The following is a 15,759-nucleotide window of genomic DNA, read 5'->3' as shown; positions in this document are numbered from 1 at the left end:
AAATATGTTCAGCCTCAGCAGTTATCAAAGAAATAGAAACAAACAATAAGATGCTATTTTCACTAATTAGATTAGGAAAATAATTTTAAAAATCTGACAGCATTCACACAGCTAGAGTTCAAAGGTCAGTGCAACCCGCCCACTCACACCAACAGAGGGCAGTGTTCCAGGGCTCAATGCAGCACTCCTTGCCATTTTAGCATCACCTTAAATGGGCCCACAACCAAGGCACTCTCTCCCTCCTACCATTAGCCTCACCCTCCAACCATCTATAGGAGAAAAATTAACAACCAAAAAATCACATTGAAAAAAAGTTTATTTAAAAAAGTTCTAGCAGCAAGAACAGTAACAAAACAAAAGGAGAGACAAACAAAATAAGAAGGAGCTGTGGGACTTCTCTCCATTCTTTAATCAAGTTCTTTATACCGAGCAAACATGACTCTTCGCACAGCATCTCGGTAAGTCTCATTGGACTGTCTCTTGCTGGTTCTTCCTGGAGCCCCCATACTGGGCCCCCTTATCCGGCCTTCAGTCTGCAAAACAAAACAAACAATGAAGCAGGCTCTATGAATTAATTAGCCTCAGGGCTGGTCTTTGACTACAAGCATTTCTGGACCAGTAAGGAACAGGATATAGGAGAATTTTTTAGAATGTTTAATTAATAAACACCCAAGATGAATAAGGAAGGTAGTGATGCCATAATTTCAGGATTCAACACGAGAAATATGAGAAGCCAATCTCCTATAGTTGGCATTTTCAGAGGGGGATCAGCCAACATAAAATGGGCTGTGTACCCTTTTATCACCTTCTCTCTCTCTCCTCTCTTCTTCTTGAAATGTGAGGGGCAAAGCCCTTCCTGGGAACCAGGACTAACTTCATGCTCCTCAAATTTTAGCCATTAAAGACCTCTGATGACAATCCCTCTCAGAGATGCCTTTGTACCTTTTATTGCTGGTTCCCTGGTTCTTTTCACCAAATGATTCTTCAGTCTCGAACTGCCTGATTCCCACACTGCCCCACCTCTAACTCCACGTTAAGAATAAGATTAGCCCCATTCCAACTTCTCCCTCCCCTTCCCACTGCCAACCAAACTGCAAAGGGCCCAGCATGCTTGGCTATAACCCAGTAATCAAGACCAACAGGGTCCCCACGTTTCATGTCCTTAGCCAGCAGTGGAGAAAGCCCAGCTAAAAGGCAAGGACACAGCTCTGGGGCACAGAGTGAGAGAAAGTTAAGGATATTCCAGGTTTATGCCACTCCCAACAAGATGGAAACCATTTCACCTCCTCTGCAGAAGCCAATCCAGGATGGCCATATCCAAGCCCTGCCCCCTTCCTCCAGTCAGTGGCCTGCTGGACACAGCCTCCTTTGCTGCTATTGTCAATACCTTCTTTACCAACAGGTTTACGATCACTGCAAAAGAAGGAGACATACTTAGACACCATCACTTGCAAAGTGACCTGCTTGTGAGCCTAATAAAAAAACCTCTCTCCTCTAGATTCAGATTTGCCTCCTCTTAAGTGTATTAAATATCTCTGAGAGTGCCTGCTCTCTATTTAACAGGCTTTGTCCTGCAGATACAGACATGACTAAGACCTGACCCTGTTCATGGGGAAGGATATGAGAAGGATAATATGTCAATAGACGCTTAAAGCACATTGAAGAGCTCAGCCATGAATGTGGCAACAGTAGATATCTGCTATGGAAACACAGCAGAGGGACCACAAACTCTGAAGGGGCATTATCAAAAATGACAGGAATTCCAACAAGATGGTACATGTGAACTGGGTCTTGACAAGTGAGGAGTTTGTAAGCTACAAAAACCATGGGAGGAAAAGAGGACACAGGCAAGGAGAAGTGAAAGAATATACAATTTGTCCAGGAGAGGAGTGGTAGGACCTGACAAAAGGCTGCTTGGGCCAGACTGAAAAGCCTTGAATATCATGCTAAAATCATGCCTCTTGACGTCATCCTCCAGGCAAAGAAACCCTGGGACCCAGGCCTCCCTCTAGGCAAGGTATATGTTCAAAAAGAGGCAAGTTTTAGGAGCAGATTTCTGCTTACAAAAGTCATTTTGGTGGTAGGTAGAGAATGGACTTAAGATTGAGGAGCAAAGATTGGAAGTAAGGAGTCCAGTTTGGAGGTGAGCTAGAAAGGAGGGCAAGGCTTAATTAGGGATGTGGCCAGTAACTCGATATAGGGGATAAAAGACGAAGATTGGGTCAGATCAGGTAGACAATTATGCTATGATGTTACTACTCTGAAACAGGAATGCAACAGTTTGAAGAGGGGAGGTTTCTTATTTAAAAGAAATAATGGGCCAGCCCCGTGGTGTAGCTGTTAAGTGCACGCGCTCCGCTGCTGGCGGCCCGGGTTCGGATCCCGGGCGTGCACCCACACACCGCTTATGGCCACGCTGTGGCAGCATCCCACATAAAGTGGAGGAAGATCGGCATGGATGTTAGCTCAGGGCCAGTCTTCCTCAACAAAAAGAGGAGTACTGGCATGGATGTTAGCTCAGGGCTGATCTTCCTCACAAAAAAATAATAAAAAATAAAATTAAAAAAAAATAAATAAAAGAAATAAAATTATCAGGGCCAGCCCGCTGGCATAGTGGTTAAGTTTACATGCTCCACTTTGGTGGCCTGGGGTTCACAGGTTCGGATCCCAGGCATGGACCTATGCACCACTTATCAAGCCATGCTGTGGCAGGTGTCCCAGATAAAATGGAGGAAGATGGGCACAGATGTTAGCTCAGGGCCAATCTTCCTCAGCAAAAAGAAGAGGACTGGCAACAGATGTTAGTTACACGCTAAGGTCCCTCACCAAAAAAATAAATAAAAGAAATAAAATTTTCTTTTATTAATTACCTTAATAATATTAAGTAATTGTTTAGTGTGAGAAGCCTGAGAGGTGTCCAAGAGGACATGCTCAGAAGGTAAATGGAAATAGTGATTTTGAGCTCAGAAAACAGAACTTGGGATGGAGCCATAGGACTTATTAGCCTGTTAGTGGTGACTGAGACGTTGGGTACCTTAGACAGTCCAGGTCAAGGGGATGGAGCAGCAAGAATAAAGGAGCACTGAGGGCAGAGTCCTGGAGAATATCTAGAATTACCCAGAAAAGGAAGAGGAGCAGGAGAGAAGACTAAGAAGGAGGAGAGCCAGTAGAATGTGGTGTGAAGGGTGCCAAGAACAGAGAAGGGTCTCTTTCTGCACCCAGCCCAACTGACTCAGAGCTAAGGTGTCCTTTCTCCTCTGTCCTAGTCCAGTATATTTCAGAGAATGACCCAATGAGATGTCACACTGACTAAGTGGCCCCACCTTAGCACTTCTTAAAAATGCAAACAGAATATACTAGAATAAAAATATCAGAGGTTATTGCACACAGTAAGGAAGTATTTTTCACGAAGATTTCTTTTTCAGTACTTACATACATAACACACACGATTACTGGGCCATGATTCAAAAATAATCTCTTATTGTGGGCTGTGAGCAAATAAGTTGGAATGCCAGAGCCCCAGAGCCCATCTAGCCTGCTTAGGGGCCTTTCTCCATCAATCATCTCCCCCTTCCCACAGGTATAATCTACCCTGGCTACTGCTTCTTTCGATTACCAACATATAGAACTGCTCAAGTCTCAGTAGATCAATACTCTGCTTGAACAACTTCATAACCTACCAGTGCCCTAAGACAAAGTCTCAGTGTGGCATTCAAGGAGTATGAACTGCATGAAGTGGCCTGTGTCTGCTGAGCCAACCTCATCTTCTGTCACTCAACCATATATCCCCAGTGTTTAGCCCCATGGAGCTACTTACAACTTCTCAAACGCATCATGACCTCTCTCTCTCTCATTCATGGTATATGCAGTTACCTCCAGTTGAAATGCCCTCCCCTTCTCCACCAGATTTCTATGTCTGCCCTACGAGACACAGCATCACTTAAGCCTTCCTTATTCTGTGTTCAGACAGTCAAGGATAATAAGTCTTGTCCACCTGAATATTCTTTGCACTTAATGCAGAACTGTACACAGTGGGTTATCAATAAATTCTAAATAACTCTGGGCTCACGACCTGGGAACTATCTGACCAGAAACAAGCACCAGGAGGCTAGAGATCATATATCTCTATCAGCAGCCAACCACATATTCGGCACCTATGCGTGAGAATGGAGGTTCCCTAGAGAAAAAGCCCCAGAGTGTGACATTTTTATCAGGCCCATAAGGAGGTACAGCATTACTAATGTAGAGAGAAAGCATTCCTAACCATGGCCACTCCAGCCCCGGCTTTGAGCAGCTGAAGCAGCCAGCCAGTCTTCCCTGCAAACACACATAATCCCTGTGGTCAAAAGGGTGGAGTGAACTTCATGCTCAAAAAGTTCAGACAGAACCTGCCCTTGATAACCTCACTTCCCTGAGAGAGAAAACAGCAGCACAGTTGGAGGAGGAGATGGTTTCACCAGTAGGCTTTGAGGCCTACACTGAGTGAAGAGTTCCTGGCTTACCTGTCAGTTTCCCTGGAGTATTTAATTCGTTTCCTTTCCGGAGAGTCAAAAGATTGGAGCTTTTCCCTGCGATCATTTCCTCTTTCTTTAAACCTTCCCTGTTGGTAAGCAGAAAAAGAGATCTCAGATTTCCATCTGAGGGCGCTGGCGAGTCGGGAAGCTTTACTTTATTTCTAATATTTCTTCTAATGTGAAGGGAGTTCAAATGATAACTCCTGGAATCTCTTGATCCTTCACACACTCTTCTTGAGAACGCACTGGCTTTTCTGACTGGTAAATTTGGGAATAATAAGCTGATATGCTTGGCTCAGCCATCTTTTCCTCTTCTGAAGAGGAGATGGTTGCCAGTAGGCCTCTATAAGTAGAGGCCTACTCTACTTATACTCTAACCATCACATAAGACCTGCCCTAGGCCAGTGAAGTGTGTGGCTGGATAGGTGAGTCTGCCTAACTGTGTGGTCCAGAAAGCAAGTCCACTTGGCTCTCACACTAAGCTACTTCCTCCAACTTAGCCTTTAACAGTAAAAGATGTTATTTCAGCAGTCCTATCCAACACTCCTTCATTGATTTTAAAAGCTGGGCAGGAAAGAGGAGTGTTATTTATTTGACCTTCTTGGAGATTCTAACATCACCTCTAAAAAAAATATGAACATGGGGCTGGCCGGGTGGCCTAGCAGTTAAGTTTGCACACTCCACTTTGGCTGCTGAGGGTTTGCGGGTTTGGATCCTGGGCACAGACCAAGCCACACTGTGGTGGCGTCCCATATAAAGTAGAGGAAGATGGGCACGGATGTCAGCCCAGGGCCAACCTTCCTCAGCAAAAATGAGGAGGATTGGCAACAGATGTTAGCTGGGGGCTAAGCTTCCTCACAAAAAAAAAAAAAAAAAGAACTTTATTGAGGTATAATTTATAAACAATAAAATATACCCATTTTAATGTAGTTTGATGAGTTTTGAGAAACATATGTACCAACTTCTAAGGCCACTTCGTTCTCTGTCTTCTTTTCAGCAGGGATCAGCAAAGCCTACAAATTCTACACCAGAAATCAAAAAGAATTGGGGTCAAGGGAATACAGATCACCAAAGCTTACCTCCCGTTCTCTCCTCTCCAGATAGGCTAGCTCCTGCTCAGACTGTTTTATCTTCCGGTGGATTTCCAGGTTTTGCTGAGAAGAGAGGGAGTTCTATGAGTATAGTCTAAAAAAAGTGGTCCTAGAAATGCCTCTAGGTCTTTCCTAATAGCTGCTTTACGATTGTAGCTCCTTTCACTGACCAACTCTCCTAAATGATCACTGCATGCTGCAAGCAACAATCCCTAACTGGTCCTACTTTAGGCTCACCAATGCGAATCCAGGTTCTAATGCTGGCTTGTTGCACAGATTAGTTATGTGGTGTGGCATGAGAGGGAACTTCACTCTACTTTTCTCCAAAAAGTAGAAGACACAAATCTGGTTTATATCCCTTTATCTAAGCTAAAAATTATGAGAGAAGGGAATGTGAGTATACCAGTGAAGAAAACCAAATGCCCATATGCTCTGCCTACCACCAGCACCACCCACCATCCTCAGACACTATTCACTCTTTCAAGCCACCAGAGAAACATGAAAAGGAACCCCAAGGTCCTGAAAGAACAAACAGACTGCTCTGTGAGTCCTGTACTCATTGAGGGTCCCATACTCCTCAAGCATGGCTCCACTACACAATGCCCTCAGGCATATATAAGAAACTTAAGGTGTCCAGAGCAGCTCTCATACAGAGGGGATTCTTTCCACCGGATCACTGCAAGGAAAGGAAAAGTCTACTTTCCACTGTCCCAGGGACAGTTCAGCTTATGGATTCTCAGACCTCTAGCTCCTTTTTCCTGACAACTATTTTTTATCTCTAGCCATTCATTAGCATTTTCATCAGAGAGCTGAAATTTAAATGCGCCAGGCTGATGACTCAGAATTCCATATGGTCAAAGAGACCTGGGAGGTAGTCTGTTGCAACAATTGTCAGAAGGAGCTTCTCAGAATCCTAGAAGCTTTGCAGAGACTCCACAGAGGCAGCTGGGAGAAAAGTGTGCCTATTACCAAAAGCAAACTTCTCAGTTTTCAGCTACATAAGACTCTGGGTTTTATATTGAGAAAAAGTCTAAATCTAATCCCCTCACCTGCTCTTGCAACATCTGCCAGAGAAGGAGTGTGAAATAAATTATACTGAGAACGAGTTCACCCTAGGGGCTTTGTCCAGAATTTGGCTCCTTCATCAGTACTTATAAATGGAAGATTGCAGGGGAGGACCAATGTATGTCAGTTTAACACTCCAAGAAGAGCTGTTGTGCCATGGCTTATAGCAATAAGAGCTGGCAGAATGGGACCCACCTTTAGGGAAAATTGTACACTGTCAGAGCTAGACAGAACTTGGTGAAGCGACCAAGTACCAAAGAAGAGAAGGGGCTTATCTGAGGTCCAAATATTAGGTTAATGGTAGAGCTAAGATGAGAAACGCCACAGGTGAGTTTCCTACTCCATGACCCCTTCTCCTCCTGTCTTCAGTACAGCCTCTGTGTTTGGTGCCCTAGCCCCAGCCATGCTGCTTGCCTTGGGTCTACACACTTAAGTTTTTTGAAGGTTGGCACAGCCTTAATGCAGAGCAACTCATGAACAAAAGGTAGAAGAGCAATTCATTCTTGAATTGGACTGATTTAATTATAGGAACTGGGGATGATATAGGCTAACGAAGGACAGCATAAGCTTCTTTATTCTCTGTAATGCTCATCAATAGTAAGAGTTAAAAGTGTGACGGGTCAGGGTCTCTTCCCCTAATACCTTGTGCAGATCTGAGAGCTGCTGGTGTTTGATCAGAACTTCTTTATTGGGAAACTGCCTTCTGCAGAGCAGACAAGCCAGTTTATTCCAGTCAGTGAGTTTGTCTTCTTCGTTTTCCTTCTTGGTCAGCTCCTCCTGCTGCTGGGGCTGTGCTGTGCGTGGCTGTGGAGGAGGGGTCTGCTCTTCTTCTTCCTCTTCCTCATAGTCACTATCTCCTCCATATTCACCCAGGAGGCCAATCAGTGGGTTTACTACCTTAGGCTAGAAGAAGAAGGCCAGGGATTAACACCAAACTCAATCTATATTTTGGGGCCTGTTTTCTGGATATTCTGATATGGGTATCTCATTTCTTCTGTTTTAGTTTAAATAATGAACTGGGTTCAAAGTAGGCCCACTAACCACATTGCTCATTTCCCAGATAGAAGTAACATGGTTTGAGCTTGACTTTTCTCATTGCTCACTGAGATAAGCCAGAAAAGTTCCCTTAGAAGTGACTCTAGCAACAGAATGGTGAAGACAAGGAACAGAAAGGGGAATTGACATAGAACACACAGGAAAAGAACTGAAAAGTTACAAGTTACAAAGAGGAAGAGATAGAAACCACCTCCAAGTCACTGGAGAAAAGGAAAAATAAATTTCATCACAGCTATAGTAACCCCTATAGCAAATGGGATTTAGGAGGTGGACTAAAAGCAACTGAAGGATAAGCGCTCAGGCAGACAGATCCAGCTCCTGAGTAAGGTAAAGGCAAAGGCATGGTTAGGATAGATGCTACAGTGAACTGAATTAACAATGTGGAACAGGCAAAGAGTATTTATCAGTAGCTTATAGGAAACTATTAAATGATGCATGGTCACTGGCCTATGAGCAATCAAAACACAAAAATAAACTGCAGTCACTATTGTTACATATTTACATTTTATCAGAATCACTTGTGATTAGATTGACACTATCACTCTAAGGCACCTAAAAAATAGGTACCAATGTTAGCATTGTTCACTCCGGCCAGGCAGGCAAACTATCAAAATGACCATGCATGCACTCCACATCTAAGAGATTCTTATGCAGTACCAAAAGGCAGGAAACATCGCAGCCAGGAAAATGGGTTTCCTTGGTCGTTTAGAAGAGACGAATTAACAAGAGCAAGATTATAACTTAAAAAGGGCCAGGCATTCCCTGGTCTGGTGGGAATGGCACAGGGTAGAGGGAAAGAGGACAAATAACTGCCTCTGATTCTCCAGTTATATCCCCATTAGCAGACAGGAAAATTTACATCATGCTTATACTCAAGAGTAGTCCTTGTTTGTGAGACAGAGAGAGCTAAAGGACCAACACCAAAGTGAGGCATCAGCCTTTGAACTTTCTTTCCCATTCAGAATCAGCCCCAGCCCTAGCCCAGGGCACTGGCTTAGCCTTACTGGTGGAGGACTCTCTTCCTTCTTCACAGTGGGAGGCAGGGGCTTCTTAAAGACGTCCTCTTGGGGGGCTGTCCCCTCACTGGCATTTTCCTGAAACTGATCAAACCCAAGGTAATTCTTATATGACACTCATAACAGCTGGGTTAAGAGTTACTCCTGTTGAAATTAGTCTGATTTCCCAAATTTCCTAATTTGGGAAATATCTGTAATGCTGCTATAATGATTTCAAAATAAAAAACCTTTAAAAACATAACATTTAGTATATATTGAGTGATTACTGTATGTCAGGCACCAGATGAGGCATTTACATTCTTCAGCCTTTACTACAATCCTCTTAGATACGCCTTAATATTCTCATTTTAAAAATGACTGGGGGGGCCAGCCCCGTGGTTTAGCAGTTAAGTGCACACGCTCCGCTGCGGGCAGCAGGGGTTCGGATCCCGGGCGCGCACCGGCGCACCGACGCACCGCTTCTCCGGCCATGCTGAGTCCGAGTCCCACGTACAGCAACTAGAAGGATGTGCAACTATGACATACAACTATCTACTGGGGCTTTGGGGGAAAAATAAATAAATAAAATTAAAAAAAAAAAAAAAAAAAGGCTGGGAATACAGTTAGAAAAAATAAGTGGCAAAAGCAGAACCCAAATATTAAGCCAGTATGTCTTTAAAGTATAAGTTCTCAGACTGACACACACACACACACTTTTCCCGCCCCCCCACCAACGATTCTCTGGATAAACAACTAGCGGTATTACAAGGGAAAAAAAGACAAGTTATGAATTGAGCCATAAACAAATCCATTTTCACTAATGCATAACTGGTGACAGGGTAATTCAATATAATTCTTTGGAAAATAATATGATTTTATGTCAGAAAGTGTAAAAATGTTCATCTTCGAACTTGAAAATTTATCCTAAGGAGGTTATTTAAAAGGAGAAATAAATGTCAAATGCTGCATATCATGAAAGTATAGGATTAGAAAGAGGAGACGGGTCAGCCCAGTGGCGCAGCGGTTAAGTGCGCTTGCTCTGATTCGGCGGCCTGGGGTTCGCAGGTTCGGATCCCGGGTGCACACCAACACACCGCTTGTTAAGCCATGCTGTGGCGGTGTCCCATATAAAGTAGAAGAAGATGGGCACGATGTTAGCCCAGGGCTGATCTTCCTCAGCAAAAAAGAGGAGGATTGGCATCGGATGTTAGCTCAGGGCTGGTCTTCCTCACACTCACTCTCTCTCTCTCTCTCTCTCACACACACACACACACACACACACACACACACACAAAGAAGAGGAGACAAAATGCAGGAATGACAAAGAAAATGAAGGTACAGTTTTACTGTGAATTTTTTTTTTTTTTAAAGATTTTATTTATTTATTTTTTCCCCCCAAAGCCCCAGTAGATAGTTATATGTCATAGCTGCCCAACCTTCTAGTTGCTGTATGTGGGACGCAGCCTCAGCATGGCCGGAGAAGTAGTGCGTCAGTGCGCGCCCGGGATCCGAACCTGGGCCGCCAGCAGCAGAGCGCACGCACTTAACCGCTAAGCCACGGGGCCGGCCCTTACTGTGAATTTTCACCATGCAGGCATTAAAATAATAAAGAGTATTATAGAAACATGGAAAAAATACTTATGATCAAATATAAAATGAATAAAGACTACAAAATGGTATCCTCTGCTACAATTACACCTATAGAAATGTATATACAGAATCAAGCACTGAAAAGGGAATGTAGGAAAGTGTAACTGTGAAGCTGCGGTGTTTGGGTTCGAGCTGAGTTGCTTTGTTCTACCATCCATAGCTTTTGCATTTGTAAAACAGAGAGTTACCACTGGCTGAAACATGGCTGCTTTGTTAGTTATTTTATACCTCAAACCTAGATATCCTCGGTCTATGACTCCTTTATTTTAATCTGTAATTATGTGGTGAAAAGACAGCAGATTCATAAGTCCTCTTACCCTCGTCACTCCTCGGTCTTTTTTGTCTTTGCCATCTCTTTTAGACGTTTCCTTCTTGCTACTTGACTTTCCTTGACTGGAGGGTTTCTTGTCTTTGATCTCTTCTTCCTCAGGTGACCCAGGGTCCTGGGGCACATAGACTTCTTGCTGTGATACAGTTGCAAACAGTTAAATCTATAGAATGTTTCACTGTCCCAGTAATTCCAGGTTTAAGGAGTACAGTTCCCTTCGGGGGGAAAGAACTCTCTCACAAGCCTAAGAAGGGACTACGTCAAATAATCTAAAAACCCACTCCAGGGGCCAGGACACATCCTGCTGTCCATTTTTCCAAGAGCAGCACTGTTCTTACCTGTAATGCCACAAGGCATTGATTTTCCATATAGGTAACAGTCAACACAAAGGTCATCATCTTTAAAATCCCCCTGAATAAATACAACTCAATGTAAGACCTGGACTTTTAAACACCAGACTAGACATGAGGTATGGACAGTACAATAGTCAGAGCAGCTGCCTGGAATGGAGAAATTCAGTTTCCACAGATTTAAACTTTTCCACTTTTTATGTGATGAGAAACCAGACAATCCAGGGAATTAAATCTCCAAAGTAACAAATTATAGGTGCTTTTTTCAAAAGAATCACTGACAAAGTAAACAAAGCCAAACACTCACCTGGGTGTTGGGGTCATAGTAAGTTCCCGCCAAGGGGTCATAATAGTAGCCAGTAGCAGAATCATATACATAGCAGTCAGATGATGCTAGAAGGAATAAAACCAGAGCCAATGTTAGTGCCTGTCCAATGACGCCCTTGCTGGGGACTCACCAAGAACAACCTAAGAATGAGGCTGGCTAACCCAAACAGGTGCAGAACCTATAGATAGTACCTTCTCTGAATGAGTACTCCCAGTCAACAACATCTCTTGCCAACTTGTTTTTGTTTTTGCTGAGGAAGATTGGCCCTGAGCTAACATCCACGCCCATCTTCCTCTACTTTGTATGGGATGCCGCCACAGCATGGCTTGACAAGTGGTGCATCGGTGTGCACCCGGGATCCGAACCTGTGGACCCTGGGCCGCCAAAGCAAAGCACGTGCTCTTAACGGCTTACGCCACTGAGCCAGCCCCTCTTGCCAACTTTGTGACCACAGAGATTTCAATTAATGAGCATCCAAGCCAAAAAAAACCCAAAGGAAATAAGACAAGGTCACTTACACTGTTGTCCTTGTCGATTTGTATCAGAAGACCAGTCTGAATTTCTGCCACTTCCTCTCCTATCTCGGAAATATTTTTTACCCTATCACAGAAAGGCAAGTTAAAATTATGGAACTTCTGATAGACATTAACCTTAGCAGTCACGCAGTGGAGAGAATTCAAGATCACTCTTTCAGTCATTTGAGGATTTTAACAAGAGCACTCCCCACCTGCTGAAGCCTACCTGATAGTAGTGCATGTGGTCAGAATGGTCCCCAGAATCATTTCTGCAACAAATAACACATGTCACGAGCCTGATACAAAAGCCACTTGAGGAGTGCCTAATGCTACAGATTCGCTGAGAAACTTTTTCACTCTTTTCCCCATTTTGCAGGGAAAGGAACCAACCCAGACAGCAAGCAGGCCTGATAGTGCAGAGACTCCCAAACGGAGGAGCAGTGGGACTCCTACAAAGCCGTCTGCTGGAGCAAAACAGCAACTGAGTTGAAGTGCTAGAGCAAGATATGTCCCATCCCTGCAAGCCTGCTGCTCTGATGCAGCCACTTCCCAGTCACCTCTCCTAGGTCAAGAAGAGTGAAGGAGTAAAGAGGAATTAGATTTCCCAGTGCTATGTAGGTATCAACAAGGTCAGGGGAATGGGAAGTCAGGACAGCATTTTCTTAGGATTCCAAGGGACAGGGATGTATCGAGATTTTTCTGCACATCCAAGACTGTATTATCCTTTCAGACCCAAAAATACCAGGCAGTCAAGAGAGAAAGGACTAAAGTACCTAGCACTACAATTTAAGAATAAAAAAAATTTAGAATCAGAACAAGGTAAGCTTCAGAAAAAGAAAATATACATGCACGTATTTAAAGCAACCCACACTGGGAAGGCATCATGTCTTACTATCTCCGTCTCTCTAGCCAGGAACAGGAGTTTCCTCCCAAAAACTTGAGTTGGGGAAGCAGAAGGGAGCCCTACCCCTCTGCCTTACCTTCGTTTTCCAGTGGCCAGGTTTACAGCTACCATCTTCCCATCAATGCTAAATGGTGGATCAAGGTTCTGTAAGATCTTTACTACGCGGAGAGCTTCCTGGGGAACCAAAGATACATTTGAACCCAAAGAGAAAAATGGCCATGTCCTTTGAAAGAGAATTGAACATAGATTTTCCTTCTCAAAAGAAAAATTTACTAAACATTATGTTCTGGTTGTAACTGTAATAGGAAGAGCACATTGGCAAAAACAGGCAACTCTTAATGAAAGGTTGCTCAGAACAGTGGTCGGAGTAGACGTCAGTTTCTGGTATAAATTTCAGAGATTCAAATCCTCTTCTTTTAGGCTACAATTGTCATCACATCAGATCCAATTTACAAAGTCCCTTGTGATTTTTGAGCAAGAAACCCCAATGATTTTCATTATTATCTTCACGTTACTTCCATATAAAAGGGCCCCACAACTAAAAATTCAAGCTGCGAGACACTTAAAGCGACACTGAGAGAAAAAGAGGAAATGTCCTGTTACCATCAAATATAAAACCGTCTGTGACTGGGACTGGGCAAAACAAGTTTAAGAAACTAGAAAATTCACTACAATCTTGAAAAGTTCAGTACTCAGATTCTTCACAAGTGACTAAGTTCTCACTTTATTTTAACTGGAAATTATAAATGCTGTAAGACAAAAATGGATCTGGAAAACTACTTAGAGTTCTAACTTTCAAGGGCAGTCACATCACCTGAATGAACATTAAACCAAAAGGAAAGAACAAGATGGGTTATGATACCAGGTAGCACATGAGAATTCTAATGATAAAGAAGTCATTCGAAGCACGTGAAAGACCTATACAATGAAAACTATAAGACATTATTGAGTGAAATCAATGATGACATAAAGAAATGGAAAAATATTCTATGCATTTGGATTGGAAGAATAAACATAGTTAAAATGTCCATACTACCTAAAGCAATCTACAGATTCGATGCAATCCCAATCAGAATCCCAAGGACATTCTTCACAGAAATAGAACAAAGAATACTAACATTCATATGGGGCAACAAAAGACCCCGAATAGCTGAAGCAATCCTGAAAAAGAAGAACAAGGCTGGAGGTGTCACAATCCCTGACTTCAAAACATACTACAAAGAGACAGTAATTAAAACAGCATGGTACTGGTACAAAAACAGACACACAGATCAATGGAACAGAACTGAATGTCCAGAAATGAAACCTCATATCTACGGGCAGCTAATCTTTGACAAAGAAGCTAAGGACATACAGTGGAGAAAGGAAAGTCTCTTCAATAAATGATGCTGGGAAAACTGGACAGCCACTTGCAAAAGAATGCAAGTAGACCACCCTCTTTCGCCATACACAAAAATTAACTCAAAATGGATCAAAGACCTGAAGATGAGACCTGAAACTATAAAACTCCTGGAGGAGGGGCCGGCCCAGTGGCGTAGTGGTTAAGTGTGCACGCTCCACTGCTAGCGGCCCGGGTTCAGATCCCAGGCGCACACTGAGGCACAGCTTGTCAAGCCATGCTGTGGCGGCGTCCCATATAAAGTGGAGGAAGGGGCTGGCCTGGTGGTGCAAGCGGTTGAGTGCGCGCACTCCGCTGTGGCGGCCTGGGGTTCACCAGTTCAGATCCTGGGCGCACACCGACACACCGCTTCTTAAGCCATGCTGTGGCAGCGTCGCATATAAAGTAGAGGAAGATGGGCACGATGTTAGCCCAGGGCAAGTCTTCCTCAGCAAAAAAGAGGAAGATTGGTACTGGATGTTAGCTCAGGCCTGGTCTTCCTCACAAAAAAATAAATAAAGTGGAGGAAGATGGGCACAGATGTTAGCCCAGGGCCAGTCTTCTTCGGCAAAAAGAGGAGGATTGGCATGGATGTTAGCTCAGGGCTGATCTTCCTCACACACACAAAAAACTCCTGGAGGAAAATATAGGTGATACACTACTCGTCATCAGACATAAAGGGGTCTTTTTGAATTCCATGTCTACTCAGACGAGGAAAACAAAAGAAAAAATAAACAAGTGGGACTTCATCAGATTAAAGAGCTTCTACCAGGCAAATGAAACCAGGATCAAAATGAATAGGGAACCCACCAGCTGGGAAAAAATATTGGCAAACCATATATCTGACAAGGGATTAATCTCCATAATATATAAAGAACTCACACAAGTGAACAAAAAAACAAACAACCCAATCAAAAAATGGGCAGAGGAAATGAACAGACACTTCTCCAAAGAAGATATACAGATAGCCAACAGGCACATGAAAAGATGCTCAACATCACTAATCATCAGGGAAATGCAAATCAAAACCACACTAAGATATCATCTTACACACGTTAGAATGGCTATAATCACCAAGACAAAAAACAACAAATGCTGCAGAGGCTGTGGAGAAATGGGAACCTGAATCCACTGCTGGTAGGAATGCAAACTGGTGCAGCCTCCATGGAAAACAGTATGGAGATTCATCAAATTAAAAATAGAAATACCTTATGATCCAGCTATCCCACTACTGGGTATCTACCCAACGAACCTGAAATCAACAATCCAAAGAGGCTTATGTTCATCGCAGCATTATTCACTATAGCCAAGACACGGAAGCAACCAAAGTGTTCCTCAACTGATGATGGGATAAAGAAGATGTGGTATATATATACCATGGAATACTACTCAGCCATAAAAAAAGACAAAATCATCCCATTTGCAATTGCAATGGATGGACCTGGAGGGTATTATGTTAAGTCAAATAAGCCAGAAAGAGAAAGACAAACACTGCATGATTTCACTCATATGTGGAAGATAAACCAACACACGGACTGATAGAACTGTTTGGTGGTTACCAGGGGCAAGGGGGGAGGGGATGGGC

At 43.3% G+C, this 15,759-nt stretch overlaps 1 protein-coding gene across 6 annotated transcripts in view; it reads right to left on the bottom strand.

Annotated features, from left to right (window-relative positions):
- Positions 1-298: 298 nt before the first annotated feature.
- RBM6 (RNA binding motif protein 6) overlaps positions 299-15,759 on the bottom strand; it is a 114,294-nt gene continuing 98,833 nt past the window's right edge. For all 6 annotated transcript variants that reach the window (XM_058559082.1, XM_058559091.1, XM_058559132.1 and 3 more), the window contains 11 exons: positions 12,873-12,970; positions 12,119-12,161; positions 11,896-11,977; positions 11,357-11,442; positions 10,689-10,835; positions 8,731-8,826; positions 7,313-7,573; positions 5,594-5,668; positions 4,503-4,600; positions 1,284-1,413; positions 299-533 (listed from right to left, as the gene is read on the bottom strand). In XM_058559082.1, coding sequence (XP_058415065.1) covers positions 408-533; positions 1,284-1,413; positions 4,503-4,600; positions 5,594-5,668; positions 7,313-7,573; positions 8,731-8,826; positions 10,689-10,835; positions 11,357-11,442; positions 11,896-11,977; positions 12,119-12,161; positions 12,873-12,970 — 1,242 coding nt within the window. In that variant the 3' untranslated portion in view covers positions 299-407. The remainder of the gene's footprint in view (positions 534-1,283; positions 1,414-4,502; positions 4,601-5,593; positions 5,669-7,312; positions 7,574-8,730; positions 8,827-10,688; positions 10,836-11,356; positions 11,443-11,895; positions 11,978-12,118; positions 12,162-12,872; positions 12,971-15,759) is intronic.

The sequence above is a fragment of the Diceros bicornis genome, chromosome 2 (genome assembly GCF_020826845.1).
Source record: "Diceros bicornis minor isolate mBicDic1 chromosome 2, mDicBic1.mat.cur, whole genome shotgun sequence".
Lineage (NCBI taxonomy): Eukaryota > Metazoa > Chordata > Mammalia > Perissodactyla > Rhinocerotidae > Diceros > Diceros bicornis.
The sequence above is the reverse complement of the archived record's forward strand: the minus strand, read 5'-3'. Positions and strand labels throughout refer to the sequence as shown.